The sequence below is a fragment of the Hyperoodon ampullatus genome (genome assembly GCF_949752795.1).
Source record: "Hyperoodon ampullatus genome assembly, chromosome: 12".
Classification (NCBI taxonomy): domain Eukaryota; kingdom Metazoa; phylum Chordata; class Mammalia; order Artiodactyla; family Ziphiidae; genus Hyperoodon; species Hyperoodon ampullatus.
Window position 1 is genome coordinate 77,871,532 of NC_136925.1, and position 20,290 is coordinate 77,891,821.

General features: G+C 43.5%; 2 protein-coding genes across 2 annotated transcripts in view; one reads left to right on the forward strand and one right to left on the reverse strand.

Moving 5' to 3' along the window:
• TIAM2 (TIAM Rac1 associated GEF 2) overlaps positions 1-10,661 on the forward strand; it is a gene marked incomplete at both ends in the record, with an annotated part of 110,653 nt that extends 99,992 nt beyond the window's left edge. The window contains 8 exons of the mRNA XM_079716560.1: positions 2,643-2,822; positions 4,498-4,616; positions 5,664-5,772; positions 6,384-6,442; positions 7,015-7,120; positions 8,066-8,153; positions 8,533-8,687; positions 10,060-10,661. Coding sequence (XP_079572686.1) covers positions 2,643-2,822; positions 4,498-4,616; positions 5,664-5,772; positions 6,384-6,442; positions 7,015-7,120; positions 8,066-8,153; positions 8,533-8,687; positions 10,060-10,661 — 1,418 coding nt within the window. The remainder of the gene's footprint in view (positions 1-2,642; positions 2,823-4,497; positions 4,617-5,663; positions 5,773-6,383; positions 6,443-7,014; positions 7,121-8,065; positions 8,154-8,532; positions 8,688-10,059) is intronic.
• Positions 10,662-11,184: 523 nt separating this feature from the next.
• Positions 11,185-20,290, reverse strand: part of TFB1M (transcription factor B1, mitochondrial) — a gene marked incomplete at its 5' end in the record, with an annotated part of 72,091 nt that continues 62,985 nt past the window's right edge. Inside the window, 2 exons of the mRNA XM_079716950.1 lie at positions 11,185-11,546; positions 14,542-14,669. Coding sequence (XP_079573076.1) covers positions 11,336-11,546; positions 14,542-14,669 — 339 coding nt within the window. The 3' untranslated portion in view covers positions 11,185-11,335. The remainder of the gene's footprint in view (positions 11,547-14,541; positions 14,670-20,290) is intronic.

Genomic DNA, 20,290 nt, shown 5'->3' on the forward strand with positions numbered 1-20,290 from the left:
TTGCCCTTCCCCTTCATGTCAACGGCAAATGTTACTCTGTGGAGCTAGCGAGATGCCTGAGCTTTGGCTGCCGACTTGCAGCGGGTCAGCTCGGGGGCAGGTGGCCAACACACTGATCTGCCTGGGCTTTCAGTGACAGGCCGGCCAGTCAGCCCATCCTGGGAAGCGCATTCAGAGATTTGATGGCAGCAGTGACCTTCTCCAGGTGTAGGAGTGTTGGGGGGCATTTTTGTGCTGCAGTCACCATCACTGTTGTCATCAACCCAGTGTTTAAGCTATTCCTGGAATAACCTGTTGACAAAAATAATCAATAAACAATCTATAATAGGAATAGAAAAGAGTTTTGAGCCAGACTGAGGACTATAGCCCAGAAGACAGCTTCTCTGATTCTTCTGAGGATCTGCTCTGGAGAAGCAGGGTTGTCAGCACAGTTTCATGTCTTGTCAGAACAAAGAACATCAAACAAGTCAGGGATACATTCCTTCAAGATTTCAGGAAAACCAGATCAGTAGGTACACAGCTAGTCACTATGGCCTTGGCACCTGGGAAGGAAGTCTTATCATGGAAGGAGGACCAGCATTGGCATCCCAGGAAGGGAGGCATTTAATCTTTAATTTTAACATGGACATTCTTTACTTCTGGTCAATGCACCCTTTTCTTTAATAATTAAAGCAGATGTACAGTGTATGTTTGATAGGCCACGAACAGGCTGTTTTAGTTACATTAAATTCAAGTTAACTCGTGTATAGGCCAGAGTGACTTCCCCAGACCTCAACATGTGAACATTTCTTTTACCACACCCTAAACTAGCAATGCTCAACTGAGGTTTTGTTATTACCAAAGGCTTCTTTCAGTCATCACACACCTCTTAAGGTATGAGATTAGAATTCTCGGATTTGTTTCTTTCAGAAGATATTTTTCTATCCCATTCTTTGGAATTCTCATTTCTGGGGCAGAGATGAGAGGAGGCCTTTAAGCTCAAGGTCATGAGCAGCAGTAATTCAATCTGCACGGAGAACATCAAACAAATACAGGTCCCCAGGGGTTGTTCCTGTTCTGCATGGGTCCTACAGTGGAACGTGTCTTATGAAAATACATGTAATCCTATTTAAGGTCACCTGAACCGTCTCCAGGGAAGCTCACCAGGCTACCTGCATTTTCTCAAGTGTACCTGGAAAATAGGATCTGAACGTACTGAAGCTTAAACTGTTATAAATTCCCAGGATAAAAAGTGACTTCCCCAGGACTTGAATGCCTTCTTCAGAGTTAAGGTTGGCCTCGTGTAGTTCACTCCCATGACGACGGCGAGTGTTTGAGGGGATTCTGCATTGGAACTTTTTTAGTTGTGTCAGCAGGGAAGGAGGAGCCAAGGTACATCCCAAGCCCTTTCCATCTGTCATCAGATGCTCCTTGATGGCATCGCCGTAAAGAATCCAGAGTTTGCTCTTCTGTGTTTCTTCTTCAGAACTGGGGAATGGCCTCTCTGTACTATCGTGGAGGGAGTGTAGGGTTCATCCAGACACCGTAGTGTTTAGCCAGGTCCACTGATGCAGTTCTGCCACTTGGTTTAAATCCTAGAACAGGCTCAGGTTGAAAAAGGGAAGTCTTGGAGTGCTTCAGGTCAACAAGACAGAGCCCAGTCTGTCTTCTCTAGTTCTTTAAACCAGAAAGAACTAGCTTCCTCCCATGAACACCTTCTTATCGACAGTGTAGTAAATTAAAAGCATACCGATGGTTTGCTCAGTTCCTTCTTTGCCACAAAGATGAAGGATCGTCTCACCATCCCCTTTGTCTAGTAGCCACAGTCAAAATGGTACTGCATCTCCTACAAGTTGTATTTTACCTTTGTACAAAACCCCAAATAAAGATTTGTTTTCATCCAAATGGACTGAATTCCAACAGCTGGTCAACCAGTGCCAGCTGGTGGAATCCAAAGCAACATCTGGGGTGTCCACTGGCACCCTCAAAACTGAAAGCACTTGGGTTCATGTGTGTACCTTCGTGACATGGAACAGAGAGGTGGTTTTCACTGCCCAGAGGGGTCTGAATCTGGTGGAAGGTTTAGATTGTTTGGAACTATAGAGATGGAGGCTGCAGTGCTTATCAACTTATTTTTAAAGGAAAAAAACCTTTGCTTTACAGATAGCCCTCGAGTGTATAGAATAAGAAACAATTTGTGCTAGGTCAGTGAAAAAAAAATACTGTTTTGTTTTGCTCTATGAATCTTTTGGGGGGTATGGCATCGGGTTTGGATACACTGTTTTGTGGCTTTATGAATAGTTTGAAACTCACTTTTTCGGCACCTGTACCAGTCTCTCATGGATATGCATGTGAATGTGCCTTTAAAGTCAGACATTCCTGCATTTTGACTCGATATTCCTCTTTGGTGTGTGGCTGGGACTCTTCTGGCAGCCTGGTAAGCTCCGTTAAGCTCTCATGGGATTCATCACAGAGCGGCGGTGCTGAATCCACCTTGACAGCCGGGCAGTTGACCCACGGGTGCATCTGGGTTTTTCTTGAAGGATGTCATTAGGAGGACTGTAGAGGTGGATCGTCTCTAATTCCATTAAAACCTAAATGAAGTAGAATTTAATCCATCCTCCTGTGCTCTTCTAAGGGTCTTTTAATGCATCTGCTTGTAGCTAAAACTGATAAAGCCTTCAAGGCTTTTCTGGACGCCCGGAACCCCACCAAGCAGCACTCCTCCACGCTGGAGTCTTACCTCATCAAGCCCGTTCAGAGGGTGCTCAAGTACCCACTGCTGCTCAAGGAGCTCGTGTCCCTGACAGACCACGAGAGTGAGGAGCACTACCACCTGACAGGTGAGGAGCGAGGGTCCCAGGCCGGCTGTGCCGGCTGCCGCCCCCGGCCCACGAGCTCGCCTCTTCCCCCGCTTGCTTTCACATTCTGGACCATTTGTCAGCACTGTGATTGTTAGCCTTAGGTATCATTTTAGTATGTGAAAAGGGCTAGGTAGTACGGCCATCCCTGTAGGTGGGCAAAATATTTTGGCAAAAATTCTCTCACTGGAATAGCCTCTGGAAGGATGTTTCCATTTTCATTTTTCAGAGAAGATAATTTAAGCTCAGTGAGTTGAAATAAATTACTTCAGGTCATGTGGTTAACAAACAAACAGTGCTGCCTGGACCAAAACTCCGGCCTGTTTTCCTACAACTTTGTGAAGTTTTGTGTTGTTTGCTGCCCAAGTGCGGCTTATCAAATATGTTGTGTGAGGCTCCACCTTGTGGACGGCTCTGAGCAGAGCCTGACTCGGAAACCAACACCCGAGGACCCGTGAAGCTTTTTACGGCCGACGCGGAGGTGTCTTCTTTTGTAACCTCAGAAATTACTGGCCTAAGATACAGATTTGTCAGATACACAAAGCCCCTCACTTTGATAGTAAATAGAGTATCCGTTAAAGAGCTGCTGTTTGGATTGCAAAGAGTAATGTGTTCTCCACATGTCAAAGCTAGGAGGTCCAGTTACAGTACCTGTAATAAAGCACGTGGAGAGGGAAACTTATTAATAACTATTAGTATTACTGAATAGCAAACACCAAGAAGAGTGTAAATGAAACTAGCTGTTTTTCTGTGACAAGCATACTTTTGTATCATAAGTAATGAGGATAATTTTTTTGTATGAAAGTTAAAGCTTATACATAAATGATACAAATTATGATTAGCATTCAAATACTGTGTGAATAGTTCACTTTGCATTAAGATGATCTTTAAAGGGGGTCTGTTAAAAAATTGCCTTCCCAACGTCCCTCCAGACTGAAATAAATACCAAATCAGAAGAACAAAGTATGAAAAATAGTGAATTTGGAGGTGACTTGAAATTTTCTTTTTGCCTTTGATGAAATCATTTTGTCCCTCACATGCCCACGCATAAATGCAAACAATTGCTCTGGCAACTGGGCATTTACAGAGGCTCTTGCCAGTTCTTGTTAAGACAAATTGTCATTGATCACTATTCCAGTAAGTGGTCCAGGAGGAGAGGCAAAGTTTAAAAGCAGGTATCCTGTGGCCAGTCAGCCTCGGATTTTAATTCTGGCTCCACTCCTTTCGTCTGTCTTTGGAAGTCTGGCAAAAAACTGAACCCCTCTGCACCTGAGTTTTCTCATCTGTAAAATGGGGTTGATAACAGGTCCTACAGTCATCGAGTTATTGTGGGGATTAAATGAGATGCTTCACATAAATCGCCTAATAGAACATGCCAAATAGAAAGTGCTCCATAAATAGCTGTTATTATTAGTGATACTTTTTACTTGTACCCTGCCTCATTTCAAAGAGAATTTGAGGTGGAAGATAACTCTGATGTTCTTCATTATTATAACTGGATTACCATGGGCTATTTGCATCATACCTGAATGATGCTGCTCTTAGTAAGAACTGGTCTCAGATTCTGGCTTGAATCTTGAGCTTTTTCATTATTGCTGCTGGGTAGGATTTCAAACAAACCAAAATTACAAAATAAATATGATTGCATATTTTGCAGAAGCACTAAAGGCAATGGAAAAAGTAGCAAGCCACATCAACGAGATGCAGAAGATATATGAGGATTACGGGACGGTGTTTGACCAGCTGGTAGCAGAACAGAGCGGAACAGAGAAGGAGGTCAGTAGGACTTCTGGATTCCGAGAGGCTGAATGCCTGTGACCACTGGGTCTGGAGGTCACCTCCAGACCAGGTCATGCTGTTAGGGATTTCCTGCAGGAGAAAATGCCTAAAATTTTCTTTTTGATCTTAATGCTTATAACAAGCCTCACAACTTAGGTATAAATGTAACATAAAATTGATTACATTGGTTTAAAAATATAACCTTATGTCCTGTTAATATCGTATTAAAAAAAGAAGAAATATCACTGAGCTCGTATCTGTACCTCTTCCTCCTTTCCCGTGGAGTGTGAGGTTAAGACAGATCCCAGAGGCTAGAACATAAATGGAGAGCTGGGGCTGGCGGGGGTAGGATGGATAAAGGCAGAGGCAGTCAGCATGTGGAAAGAATTAAGAGCTTTTCCTTTGTGTTTTTTTCTTTTCTAACCTCAAATATCGGTGCTACCTCCTTACTTATAAAAGTAGTTTAAGTGGAACTTCACAATTTCTCTACTTTTCTTCTCTGGCTGGATTACTAAATTTAGAATTTTGAGCTTTAAAATGCCTACATATAAGAAGCAATATAATTTAAGTAGAAAAAGGCAAGAACAGAAAACAGCTGGAGTTTAGTGTTTTTTTTTTTTTTTTAACAATCAGTTTCAACATTGGTACCTCTTTTATTAGCAGGCCTAGTGTACTTTTGGGATTAGAGGTGGTGAGTGTACTAGGTCTTGGATGAAATGTTATCAAAGGCACTTGGGATGAACCTTGACACTGGGGTGGAAGAAATGCCATCCCACAGGGCAGGAGGCAGGTCTCACCCACAAACAATGTGTGCAATGGAGCAAAATGCCTTCACGTTTATGTTATTTTTCAAACAGTTTGATGCTTAGCTCATATTTTCAAAACCGCCACTATTTAAGGCCCCATGTGTACAGGAACCCTAAAAATCAAAGTGAATGCACCTGTGTTTTAGCAATGACCATATATGTGTGATCCCTCTCTCATATGAGACAGCCTCCCCCCAGGGTTTCCACGTCTTCTTGATCTCCTGTTTTTGCCATTTAGGTCACAGAACTTTCAATGGGGGAGCTTCTGATGCACTCTACAGTGTCCTGGTTGAATCCATTTCTGTCTCTAGGAAAAGCCAGAAAGGACCTCGAGCTCACAGTATTCGGTCAGTACTCCATTCAAAAGAATGTAAACTTAAAAGAGGCTGTCAAGAATGAAGAACCTGCTAAACCCAGCTAAGTCCTGATTTCCAGAAGGACTTAGAATCATTGCTCTAATGGCTTTGACTTAACATGGACAGCTTCCAACTCTTTAGAACTCTTGCCCTACATACTCATGATCTCCTCCCTTCTGCTGCTTGGCTTAGTGGATCTCACCACGTGTTATGGGAACAGATCTCCCCGAGGCTATTTTGAAACTTGCTATCTTAGTAGTTTGCTGCACTTCGGAATGTCTTAATTCTCCCGGACAGCTGGGAGAGTGGGTATAGACCGCGTATTCTCACTGAGACGAACACACATGTCCTCAACTTTCAATAAAACAAAACAGGAATTCAGAAAACAAAATGCCAGGATCTCCTTCAGATACTGGCTCTTAAATTAGCAGGTACCTGTGCATAGTTCAAATATGAACAGAAGGAAGTACCACTTATTCACTCATGTCAGCATCGTAGGATCTTGTAGAGCTTTGTTCTATTAAAATATTCAGCTACAGTTCAACTTTGGAGAGTTTGTATTAAATAATGAAAGACTTTTCTTTCTCTTTTCCTTTCTTTAGTTTTTAAGAGAGCCGTCATATTGGTTTATAAAGAAAACTGCAAACTGAAAAAGAAATTGGTAAGACATGAATTAATTTTAATTAAAGCTATCTTTTCATGCCTGTATCTTCCTATTGTTGAACTGGGAGGCCTGCTAAGGATCAAGGCCTCACTGAGTGATGCGACTTATTCCGGAGGTAACTAACTAAATCAGATACTCAAGGTGTTTCTTATCCTCCCCACCAAAGACATCTGTTTTAAAAGAAGACGTAGACAAATACCCATGCTGGGCCCTACAGAGAAAACCAGCTTTTCTATCCCTAAAAATGGTCCACGTTTTCTCCATACACCTGAGCCTGTGTAATTTGGGGTTTTATTTTTAGAGGTAACATGGGGTCATGGGAGGCTTGCTTGTCATTTTTGCTTAAAGATCTAGAACTTTCTGCTTCCCAAAACATGACTCTGCTCTGTCCCCAGTCTGGGAGCTCCCTGAGAGCTGGGAGCACACCCGACCTGATTCCCTTTTGCACCCTGAGCCCCACACGGCGGCAGGTCTGCACCAGGGTGAGCTCACAGCTTCTGTCGTGTGCACACGTGCCCGCAGGAGCGAGCTTGCTTTAACGCTGTTCTTGGTGGGCTTTCACGTTGCAGCCGTCGAACTCCCGGCCGGCACACAACTCTGCTGACCTGGATCCGTTTAAGTTTCGCTGGTTGATCCCCATATCCGCGCTTCAAGTCAGACTGGGGAATACAGCAGGTAATTGTTGTGTGTCGTACAAGTGCCAGAAAAAACATTTTAAGGGAATTTTTAAACTGTGGAATAAAAAAGTAGGAAAGAACCTGGGAATAATTTTTGGTATTTTATTGGCAAGGAAAATGAGGACAAGAGAGATTGTTGTGATGTTTCTTTACAGATTTTGGAGAAAGTAAATGCCAGCGGATGGCTTTTCTTTGCCAAATACCTCTCTTTATCGTTTCCTTATTTTCACTGTCGATAGTTTTCAACATTTTTCTAATATCCTAATATCTAATATTTCTAATTATTTTAATAACTTTAGCGATAATATCTATCTCTAAAATTTGTTAAAGAAACAAAGGTCCACAAATTTAAATTTTTCAAATTTTGATACACCAGAAAATTTCTTAAGATTAAGCTTTATTACAGGTGAAAAAGAAAAAACTTCCACTGTGGAAAATGTTCAGAGATCCTTTCAGAATAACCCTGTTCTGGTGACAGCACCTCTGGTTAAGCAAAGGACCAACAGGCTGAGGCCCGCAGTGACGTTCTGGGTCCCTGTTCAGTTTTTGTTGGAAGTGCTCATGTTTCCTGGACCATGACTGAGTTTGGGGCTGGCCTCCTTTACCTCAAGGGCCTGAGCACATCCTACTGTTCCTTCTAAGGAATGGGGTTGAAAAATGGGATCCATTTAACCTCTTTCCCAGAGAGATGGAATCCAGGGTAGGGCGAAAGCACATGGGAAAACCTCAGCAGGAAGTGTACAAAGTAACTAAAACATACTTAACTTCTTGTAACTATTTGTGAAAGTCATACATAGAAGGAGCCACAGAAGAAAATGATGAGAGTCAGGACGGGGAATATTTAACTCTTTAAAAAGTTACTAAATTGTGGTTTTTAAGCTTCAAGTGTCCTTTACCACAGCATCTTTGGCAAAGTTGCGGCCCCTTGTTTCTTTTTACACAGGGACAGAAAATAATTCCTTATGGGAGCTGATCCACACAAAGTCAGAAATAGAAGGACGGCCAGAAACCATCTTTCAGTTGTGCTGCAGGTATTACTTCCAAAAAATTAAAGCCAATGGGCATAAGACAGAATTATGTTCTCTTAAAAGTGGGTTTATTTTTAGTGCCCTCCTAAATTTTGATGACTTCAGGATCACACCCACCCTCTCCAAACTGGCAACTGCGGCTCTAGGAGAATAATATACATTGATTAAATATACATCCAAATCTTAGTGCTTGAAGGAAGTTCAAAAACGATCAGTTCTCGCTCCTTTTGTAAATGACGAGAGAGCGAGGCACACACAGGCTGGGTGACTCGCTGCCAGTCTGTGCTGAGAGCAGTCACGTGCCACGGGAGGGCCAGGAGACGAGGAACGGAAGCAGGACGAGACAGCAGACACTACAACATGTCTTCTCTCTCCCCGCCAGTGACAACGAAAGCAAAACCAACATTGTCAAGGTGATTCGATCTATTCTGAGGGAAAACTTCAGGCGTCACATAAAGTGTGAATTACCTCTGGAGAAAACATGTAAAGATCGCCTGGTACCCCTCAAGAACCGCGTTCCTGTCTCAGCCAAATTAGGTAAGAACTCTGCTAGCCTTGGGTTTATTCAGGAAAACATGACGAGCTCCTCTGCAAGGATGTATGCTTTCAGGATAGAGCAGCAAGTCATCACTTTGTAAATTATCAGCAGTAGCTTTGTAAGCCCTAAACCAGACACCGGATCCAGACACCGGATACATAGGGTGACATGAGAATGTAGCGGCAATTTTATTTCCTTTTAAGAAGCCTAAACATGCTCGGTCCCAGACCTCCTTTTATAAAACATAAGCACCCCCAATCCAAATCCTTCGTCTTTCACCTGCTGACACAGTCTACACTTACCGTCTTCTGTCTTTCTTTCACTGAGATGTACAGGAGTCAGAGGACTCTGTTCTGCTCACTGCCGCATCCCCAGTGCTCAGAACAGTGCGAGGCCTCTAGAAGGGCAATACTCAGTGAATTAAGCTCAAGAAACCTAATGCTTGCTAATACTCATTCTTAGTAAGTCCACAGGTAAACATTCCAAATCATGCTGTTCTTCAACTTTCTGCCCGTTTTTAAAATTTCAGCTTAAGTTTTTAGAACCTTCTTTCTATGTTAACTATTTTGTTAATATCACTGATCTAGTTTTTAGTCTTACAAAATGTATCTCTTCTTTTTGGTCACAGTCTGACCTCCTCAAATTTACCATATATTTTCTATTTTTTCCTCTACTGGCAAAATAAGCTGCAGCCATCAAAACTACATTGTTGTCTGCAGAAACACAACTGAGCTCCCCTTTCCCTTCTAGCCAAGAGAAAGGAATTATACACACACACGATTCAATATTCATATTAAATCTCAAAGTTGGCTAGAAATTCCAACAGAGACAGTTCTCATGAGGAAAAGCATTTTTGTACTTTTAATTGAGCGGCAAGGGAAATAAACAGGTGAGAAGGTGGGCAGAGAAATATGGTGTAATCTTAGTTCTCAAACTATAAAGTACTTTAGTGAAAGAAAGGAACCTAGATTTTATTAGCAACTAACTTTTAAATTTACTCATTAGCAAGAGCTAATTTATTCATTAATGAGCTGTAAAACTAACTTTTAAATTTATTCATTAGTAATAAGAATCCTAGCCCTTATGATAGTTTATAGCTTATTGTTCTCAGTAATTAAGCTCTGGTAATTAATTGGTCCTCTAAAAATGCCAAATTCCAACTTAAAATTTCAAACAAAGATAAATAAAAAATGTCCATATTTGCAGTATCTACATTTTTTTTTTCCCCAAGTCCCAGGATAGTCCCAGGATTGAAGTGAGGTGATAAAACTTTAATTAAGATGTTAAATCTGATAACCTACAAGGCAAAACTTAACGCATTGTGGAATCGGTTCCTGTATCATAAGGGAAAATGTGCTTTTCTCACTGCAGCTTCATCCAGGTCCTTAAAAGTCCTTAAGAATTCCTCTAGCAGCGAGTGGCCCGGGGAGCCAGGCAAGGGCAGCTCGCTGGACTCGGATGAGGGCAGCCTGAGCAGTGGCACCCAGAGCAGCGGCTGCCCCCCGGCCGGGAGCACACAGGACGCCCAGAAACACCCCCACGAGGGCCTGGCCGACTTCTCCGACAGTCTCATCAAAGAGAGCGACATTCTGAGCGACGACGACGAGGAGGACGACTACCACCAGACTGGGAAGCAAGGCAGCCCTACCAAAGACATCGAGCTCCAGTTCCAGAGACTGAGGATCTCGGAGGGCCCGGACGCTCGGCCAGCTGAACAGCCGCCCGGCAAGGACGGGCAGCCCAAGCTGGTCCGGGGGCACTTCTGCGCCATCAAACGCAAAGCCAACAGCACCAAGAGGGACAGGGGAACTCTGCTGAAGGCACAGATACGTCACCAGTCCCTGGACAGTCCGTCGGAAAATGCCAACCTTGATCTCAGCTCTGTTCTCGAGCGAGAATTCAGCGTCCAGAGCTTAACGTCGGTGGTCAACGAGGAGTGTTTTTATGAAACAGAGAGCCATGGAAAGGCATAATACAGGTCAAGCCACATCTGGGTTAAGTTGCTGGTTTCACTTTTAAACTGGGGGTAAAATGGAAATTGCAGAAAAACTACTCCATTATTGGGTTTTGTGCAGTACACATTTTCCCACAAATAGTTGTAAAGATTTAAGTTATTTTAATTTATTGTGGATCAGAAAACTAGATTAAACTGGTCAGAATTTGTAAATTACTTAGTTTATATCCCTTTTGAGCAGGTATCAAAATGACTTAGAGAATCCTTAAAATGAAACTGCGTTCTAATTAATTTATGTGGAAAAGGGTGGGGAAATTGTGATTAATAGCTTTTAAAAGGTCATTTTTTTCCAATCCTCTGGGCATTTTCTTTGAGCTATTAGGTTCTGCTTTATTTAAAGCATATTTAAATTATTCTAATGTGGGTTAGGGGGTACAGTGTGCAGATATTTCATTTTTGTAAGGTTGTAATAGATGCTGTTTATACTAAACATGTCATATCTATGCAGTATATATATTAAAAGAAAGCTTGTACTGTACCTTATTTGATGATATTTATTCTCTTTACCAAGCTGTAAAAGGGGAATAAGTCACACCTGGGGAGCACACATATGAGAAGTTCAACACTGTGAAAATCGACATCCAGTCGGCTGCCAGCCCCTGAAGTGGCAGCTACAGTCTGTAACTCTCCTTGTCATCCCCTTTTTTCTGATTTTTGCTTGAGTTCTTCTCTGAAATTGTAAGCAAAGAGGTGTGGGTCTTCATCACACATTTTTCGGTATGCATCACAGAGGCTCTTAAAATGTAAGACAGAGAGCTGGGTGGGTCGAAGAGTAGGGTCCACATCTGCCGACTGTAACAGTTTCCCAGTGCTTTCTAATCGCCGAGCTTCAGGGAATAACATTCTGAAAGGAAGAGAAAAATGTCAGAATTTTACTTAAATTCTGCCAATCATCATGCTTCCTTCTACCCTCATTTGAAACCGGCATGGTTCTGACAACTGACAACTTTGCAGAGGCTCTTCTTCCACTCCCTAGGGCCCTGCAGGACCCCAAGCCAGTGGAGGAGGACTCTGCTTACACCACCAGGCAACAGGTATGAACCACCACTGAAGGCAGAGCTAATCGGACCTGCACAGTGTGTCCACATGAGAAAAGAGTTTCTAAAGCTCAATCAATACATGTATCTTGAAGGTAAATTTTATCATATGCTCAGTTGCATTCTTAAAGAAACATAAGTTTGCTGTGCCTCACATTTTAATATAAAAATTGCGTATTATTTTTGGTGCACTTTTGATTCTCTGTAACTTGAACTTACCAGCCTTTGGATCTCTTCATCCCAAAAGAATGACCTTTCTTTGCAAAGTTAGAAAACAGTTCATGTGAAAATGGAAAGTTATTTTCCTCTTTAAGATATTTGAAGCATCTTTAAAATTGATTCAAAGTATACATTTTAAATTTCGTCTAAATCAGATCATTGTTTTAAAATGAATAGTACAAGTGACTGACTGACTGAAATATTGCAAAGCTACACCTGGATTTTATTTTCTTCTCTCAAGTCTCAGAGGGCTCGGGAGGCATCGTGGCGAGAGGAGACTGACTTCTTCTCACAGGCCGATGGTCCTCGCAAGCAGGAGCCGCGTGTCCCTACATTCTCAGGGTGAGCTGACTGACATCGCTGAGTTCACTTTCATGGCAAGCAGGGGTCTGACCATAGTTTCTAACTATGATCTGGGACTGATTCGTGGTGTGGTGTGACTGAAGGACACCAAAAGGTCAAAGTGGGTCACAGGATTTGGTCCGTATCTGCATAGGGGACTGTGCACGTGAAGTAAAGGGAGCCCATCACTTAGCTGGGGGGTTGTCTTGGAAACACTAGGGCCAACTCCGGGCTCAGGCCAATTCCAGGATTTCTACAAGTAGGATGTACTTTCTGTAATTTTTTCCCTCCATGAATCAGGGCTATCATGTACAACCGTACGTGTCACATCCTGTGTGAAAGCCAGCTTGTGTTTTACTTGCCAAGTCGTACATCCTGGCGGGGGCTGGGTGGGGTGCTGCAGCGTATCAGGGGGTGCCTTCATTCTAATTAGCACGAGGAACAAACCAGTGGCACCCCTGTCCCCAACTAGAGAAGCAGAAACTCTGCTGAAGTATGAACACTGGACTAACTACAGCCACCAAACGGCAGGGTGAGGTTTCTTCCATCAGCCCTCTCACATCCTCAAGAGCGTGCTTTGTGGATTCCAATGGATTCAGGATGCAGCTGTCTAGCTGTGCCTAAAGTAGTTTCATGTGCTAAAGGGACCCTTCACGAATGAGAGAACTGAAAAGGAGCTATTCTTAGAAAATAAGAAGTACAGGCCACTAAAGCTGAACCCCCTTAAACAGCTAAAGTTGACTATATTAGATGAAAATCTTTTAAAAATACACATACACTTTCCTGCCTTCGTACACAGACTACAGTTGGGCCTAATTACCCACTTTCTAGGCTGTCACCGGACGTAACACGTTGCTGCAGTGACTTCAGGGCCATCAGGCCGCAGACCCTTAGGCCGCCTTCTCTCTCTGGGCTTCTGGACGTACCTCAGGGCCTGGCCAGAGCAGCGCCCACGGCAGAACACAGGAGCCGCCGCTGAATGGAAACGTGCTCGTGTGGATACTTCGAGACACTGTCTTGGCTACTCAGAAGTTATATTTGCTTCCTTCTTCTAAGTACGTCTTTAAAAGCTTCAAGAGATACAACAACTGGATGGAAAGAAAGCATTTAAAACCCACTAGCTCGTGTGATGGTAGGAAATATATACTTGGTCTTTGTCCCAGGTTCTTCAGACAGAGCTTCTAAAATCTTTGGCATTTCCTGAGTGACAGGGGTGACAGGAGCATCTTTTTTTACTCGTAACAAGCCCCTTTCAACCACACCTGGGCTCTGTGCTAATGCGGCGACTCCTGGTGGCCCCTGGAAAGCTTCAGGACGGGGAACAGTGGCAGGAGGAACCAACCACGTGACTGAAGGATGGACCTCTCTCAGCTCCACTCCTGGAAAACTGAGCTCCATCGCCAAAGGCCAATGATTTAATCAATGCTGCTTAGGTAATGGAGCTTCCATAAAACCCCCAAACGATGGGGTTCGGAGAGCTTCGGGGTTGGTGAACACACTGAGGGGCTGGGAGGGTGAGAAACCTTGAGAGGGCACGGAAGCGCTGTGCACCCTGCTCCCCATATGATGCCCTGTGCCTCTCTTCCGTTTGGTAGTTCCTGAGTCATAGCCTTTAAAATTGATACATGACAGTGAGTTCTGTGAGCCATTCTAGCAAATTACTGAACCTGAAGATGAACGGGATCGTGGAAATTGCCGATTTATGGCTATAAATACAAGTGGCAACCTGGAACCTGCGACTGGCGACTGAAGTGGGGACAGCCTTGCGGCACTGGGCCCATAAGCTGAGGGGCTGCGCTAACGCCAGGTAGTGAGTGACAGGACCAGAATTAAGTTGTAGGACGCCCAGGTGCTGTCTGGAGAGTTAGGGAGTTTGTCGGTGTTGGGGAAAACACCACACACTTAGTGCCAGAAGTGTCGAGACTGAAAACAGTTCAGACGGTCTGAGTCCTGAGTGAGGGGTCATGCCCTCCCCGGTACAGGCTCACTATAAACTGTGCGATGTCAGTTTTAGTTTGTACTCACGATCAAACCAAATAGAACCTCTCGGTGGCATCTGAGGTTAAATCAACCTTTTGCTTTCTCCTCAGTGGCCATCAAGGTTTGTTCATCACAGGATCTGAACTAAGAGTAATATTTACAGGCAGATTGAACAATCATAAAAACAAAGTCCTTAATCTTTGAAGGTGACTGAGGAGTTTGTAAAGAGTGCTACTGAAAAGGAAAAGAAAGCGTTCTTACCCAAGCCCTCGATGGCAGTATTTCCTTCGGAACTGAAAGGCATTCTGAACGACTTTCTCCACCAGCCTGAACGGCTGCTCTATCCTGGGCCGGGTCAGGGGGGTGAAATGCACCACCCCCGAGTCCACCTTCATGGTCAGAAAACAAATATTTTACTGCCTGGTGTAATATATTAAACGATTCATCTTTGTAGAACACAGGAGGACAGGTCATCAAGAGCATGGTATTCACGAACAACCCTTTACATGGACGTCAGTTGCCTTTTCTCCAGGCGTGTAAGATGCTACGCTTGCATCTGAGCTGCCGCAGAGAACTCACAGTGGCTGCATCTGTTCTGTAATGACATCCACTAGGCCTGTGCTTGACAGTCACTTAATTTTAGAATGCAGTTTTACAGTGGCCTTTTAAGATCCAAATAATCATTAAAGTCAGTAGGCAGATAACAGATAGCATTAGAGTATTTTATTTAGCTTTTGAATGAGTAGAAGATAAGCTGCAGCCGCAGTTCTGACTATAAGGCTGGACTTCAAACCAGAGAGACACGGCAGATGGGCCCCCAGGGACCACTCAGCGCTAAACTCCCCAGAGTGTCGGAGGCACTGATTAATCAGCTGGACTGAATTCATACTCGTTGTCTGCACGGCCACGTAACTTTCTGGTAGCGACTTTAAATGCCCCAAGAGGCACAGGCAGGATCCAAATAGAATGGAAACCACCAAAAATATTACTGTTTAAGTGTCAAGCTGCTAGCCGGTGGCTGAAATTCTTCATCAGAAAATAAAACTTTTCAGGCATATCTGATAAGAGATTTATACGCTGCCCTATTCTAAAAATGGACTCAAGGTGATTCACAAGGATATATTCAAAATAACAATAGAAAATTACTGAAAGTAAAGACTAACGGAGAAATGGAGTCAAAGCAGTTATCGCCCCCGCGAAAGCCTGACAGAGACCATGGTCTAGGAAATGGGAAGTGTATTCATAATTTACAAAAGCTTTGGTCGCTAAGGGATTATTGCTAAACTTGCTACTCAGAACATCACACAGACTCTACAAAGGCTAAGCAAGTACAGCAATTTATGAAGTGCGGGTTGTACCACTGCTTTTCAGAAGGAATTCTGTATTTTCAAATTCCATAGGGGTTATCGTGTTCTCTTGGGAGGACTCGCTCCTAAAGATCCTTGTGGCTACAAAACTCCTTAAAATGGGCCTGTAATATATGAGGATGGGGAAGTTTTTGTTTTGTTTTTGTTTTTAGGTTGGAGGGAAAATACTGGCGTATGACGTGAGACTGTGTGGATGAGACGGACCAAAGACGGCCAACCGGGACGGGCTTCCAGCGGTGTGAGTGGCGTTTCTCTTGTGGGGTCTGAGCCGCCTCACCACGAGTGGCCCCACCAGACCTCCTCCCCATCGTCAGTCACTGAGGCTGGCAAACGCTGGGAGTGTTCTAAGCAGTCGAGTGAAAACTGCCAATGGAGAGGACTTTCCGCCTGAAAATGCTCCCCGAAATGTCCCTCAGCCTTCAGACTATTTTAGTGACGATTATACACCTTTGGTGGAAGAGCTGTTATTCCACTGCAGAGAGTGACCATCTCAATGTTCTTATTAAATTTTAATAGTTTTTCAGATTGTGTTCTATGTGTTTCTCCAAGTTCACTAACAAATAATTCCTGTGGGAAAGTAAGTGTTTTGGTTAAAAGGCTGGGACTTTCCTTAGACCATCACAAAAACACCATGGAACAGGGTCCAGGGGTCCCAGAGAGGTCTGTGGTCAGTACAGAGAGGAGAGTCCCTGGAGAGCACGTGGGGCTGGGGAGGGGACTCGGGGTTAAGTGGACAGGAGCACCCCTCTAGGGAGGGATGAAAGGTGCTTCACGTGAGAGCACTTCTGGGGAAGGAAAAACAGCTGTGAACTCAGCTGTTCTAGACCGTTCTCTTGCCTTCGCCCCGCCCCTTTCCGCTGTGTGCACTCACTGGCATTCCTGTCCCACCTCTCGCTCCGCCAGCCCTCTATGACTCAGGTCCTTCAACCCTTTCAATCCAATCCTTCCAAGTTAGTCAGTTCTGACAGGATTCTTCCACAGTGAGCAGCCCACCAGTCTCCAGAGAAAATAATCTTTTAGTAAATTATGAGATAAAATTAAACCCTACCCAACCCTAAACCCATGAAATATTATCAAAATTCTAATGTTCAAATACTATTAAGACCAAAGGCACAAAAACAGGGATAGATGCATTCTCCTTCCAGTACAGAAACTGCCACTTCCAGATTCTTTGGATTTAAAATTTTGGCCTCATCTTTATTTGCCTGATTTTATTCCTTTGAGATACAGTTGATGTTTGCAAATACAGGCAATGTCTAATGTTTTTATTTAAATAAAGTTTTAAAACCCCATATAAATACAGCAGCACCCTGTGTACACTGTAGCAGTAGACTTCTAAAGTTTGATTATAAGTTTGATACCCAGTTAAGTCAGCTAATAGTGTCTTTCGGATAAAAGAAAATTTCTACTCACAATCAAATAGTTACTATTTAGTGGAGGACCACATAAAACTCGGCGTCAAAAAGGCTCTTCCTGTAACATGTCCTGTTTCTCTGGGAAACCTGTACCACCCTTTTTTCTACTCCTGCCTCCAAACGCACTTCTCAGAGTTACTCTGTGTGACAGAGCCCATTTTCTCTAGAACCACAGGAAAGCTGCTCAGTAACTATGGTAACATACAAAAATGCTTCTTACTCATAAATGAATGCTTATTTAAAATTACAACCATTATTTTTCCTTGAGTTTTAAGTCCATTAAAGGGTTTGATTACAAAAAAGAGATCAGTACATAGGCACTAGATGCACTTAAAAATTCTAGTTTAAATGTTGCCAGCCCCTCTCCAAACTCAGCCTATCAGTATACCAAAATGACCTACTAGAATTTTAAATTAGAGGATTTATAGTGACTTTAAGTATTTGCCTCTCCAATCCACTATCAGGTCAATGCTGCACAAAGCTAAGGTTATGCTTCTCAACATGAACAGCCTTGGCTACAGGCAGGCTGGAGGCGGATGTCCCATTTCCCAGGCCAGGATGTCTAGGACATGACTGGTTATGAGCTCAGAGCAGCACTGTGGACTCATAAGAGAACTGGGGTAAGAAGCTATTCAATCTTAAATATTAGATATTGCTAACTCGGGCCGTGAATCAACATGGTACAGGGAACACCAAAGACTGTACAGCCCAGTTTCTGACTTCGAGATGATCATAATATGCCAAAGAGCTCAGTAACTACCGTATGAAAAGGTACAGAAACAATACTGGCCATTACCTAAGAAAGGGTCTTCAACAGCTCCCATGGTGTTCAAGACCATTAAAGGATAAGCCAGTGGAGAGGAAAAATGATTAGGAAGTTACAGTTTACTTAGCCAAGATATAACCATAACTGGGAGACTGTAGAAGAAATGATGAGAACAAAGAATGACTCCAGGGAATAATCAGAAAGACTCCAAGAACAACACAAGAAGGCTTCACAGTCCAGGTGGTACTTGTCTCAGACAGACCTGTGCAGACGGGAGTGGGAAGGGTCCAGCGATTCTGAGGTGGCCAGCACCACCTGATGGAACACGGGGTCAGGAGTTTGGGAGAGTCACATTCAGTGTCAGGGGAGATGAGAGTAAGCTGAGCACGCTGGGGGATGCTTGGTCCCTCCACCCACCAGTGTCTAGTTACTCCTCAGGGTCCTATGCCGAGCTAAGGACAGTCTCCATTAGAATGTCATGGGCCCTGCAGTTACAACTTCCCCCCAATAAGGGGAGCAGTTGCATGTCACTGCTGCCTATGCTATTATAATTATGCATCTTGTAGAAAAACAAAATATTTACAAACATGTAGATCACATTTCCTAGAACTGTTTTATTCTGCCCATAATTCTCGTCCCAAGCCCAATTTAAGGACAGAATTTCCGCCGTAAAACCTTACAACTCAAAACACTCCAACAACATTCCAGGTATTCCAAACCAAGGTATTCCATGAAGACTGTCAGGACCTATAGTTCTTTCTTTAAAGTTTACAATTTGTGTTTGTTATTGAAACAATATTAATTTCTGCAGATGTTCCACCACACCTTTTGTCTCCCACAGATGTCTGAATGGTTTTTCTCTTTTCCTCCTTGGAATCATACAAAAAGAACAGATTTTAAACTGTCAGTGTTTCCTCTCAGAGCACAAGCATGTAAGAGAATGACAGGGTGAGCTGACAGCAGGATGAGCAATAAGCCTAAGAGGTGCCCAGGGTGAGGGGAGAGGATGGAGAGAGCTTTTTACTGTGTATGTTGTATATGTAAATACAGGTATGTATGTAAATTATGCCTACTAGCGACAACAACGAGATGAATGAGCGTCTCTTGGTCCCAAGAAAGGAGAAAATTTCAGGGATGTGAACACTTAATTCTAAACAAAGTACAAGAGAGACAAGAACTCACAAACGCTGGATTAGGATTTTCTGTTATCTTAGCCTGCAGTTCCCGAATGAGCACAGGGAAAACACCTTTCTGAAACCGGGACCTTTCCCACAAACCATGACTTCGGTGTCTGTGAAAGGGCGGCACCTGGAGGCGCCTGTGTTAACTGTGCCAGGACTGTGCCCCCCTCTGTGCGGGTGGGGGAGGTCCCTGCCAGGGGAGGAGCCGTGCTGTAGCAGCCCAGGGGGCGAGAGCGAGGGCAGGACCTCCGGTTTCTCATCCACAGCACAGGAAAACTCCTCGGGGATGGTTTCAGTCCAAGCAAACTCACAAGGTACTCAATTGCTGCCGCTATAAATATTACTATTACTATTGTGAAAAGATTGATAAACAATTATGAATGCAAATACATTCATTCATAATGAGTCCTAACTGCCAAAGAGACACTCAAGTTGACTAGTCAGTACATCCCCTTCCTATAAAAACCACCTAACAAGCTCTGTTATGCTGAGAGGGTTGTGCAGAGGCACGGAATGGGAACAAACTCATACAGACGATGCTGCAGTGGTCACTGGCCACTCACTGGCACAAGGTACGGGGTAGCAGATGCTCCTAGGCCGTGTGATCTCAGTACCCAGGCCAGCTCTCCATTTGCACAGCTATTCTTTAAATGTGTTCATGTTGTCCTGCTTTTCCTGTTTCTGACTTGAAAGACACTGTGTCTTTTTAAAGATGAATGCCATAGCTACTGGATCTCCTCCTTTACATGCTGATTTTACTAGTTTAACTCATGGAGGTTTGGGGGACCTCCTATGTATGTAACCGGAGATATAAAAATAAATAAGAGAAATGATTAAAACTGATGCAAGCTCTCTAATTTGGCAACATCACAAAGTCCACATGAACCCACCCAGGACCCTAGAGTGTGGGCAGGGGCGGAAATGTAGGAGACCCAGTGGGCAGAGAGAGAGAGTCACAGGGAAGGAAGACAAAGAGGAAGGGAAGAGGAGGAGAGAGTGGTGAGCTGAGAGCCAGGCCTAGACGAGGGGTGTTCAGCCCACTATCTGAGCTACTACCAATAAGTGAGGATGTTTTTAAAAAAAGTCCTGCTCTTCAAAATAATTGTGCAAAGAGAATGCAATGGTGAGGCCACAGCAAATACATACTTACATTATTTACGAGGTTGAAAAACTAGGCTGATCTGCCAAGTGTCGCCACAAAATCTAAGACAGTCTTAATATTCTAAAATAATGTGATAAAGACATAGAAAACAAATCCTCAAGATCCTTTCACATGAAGAC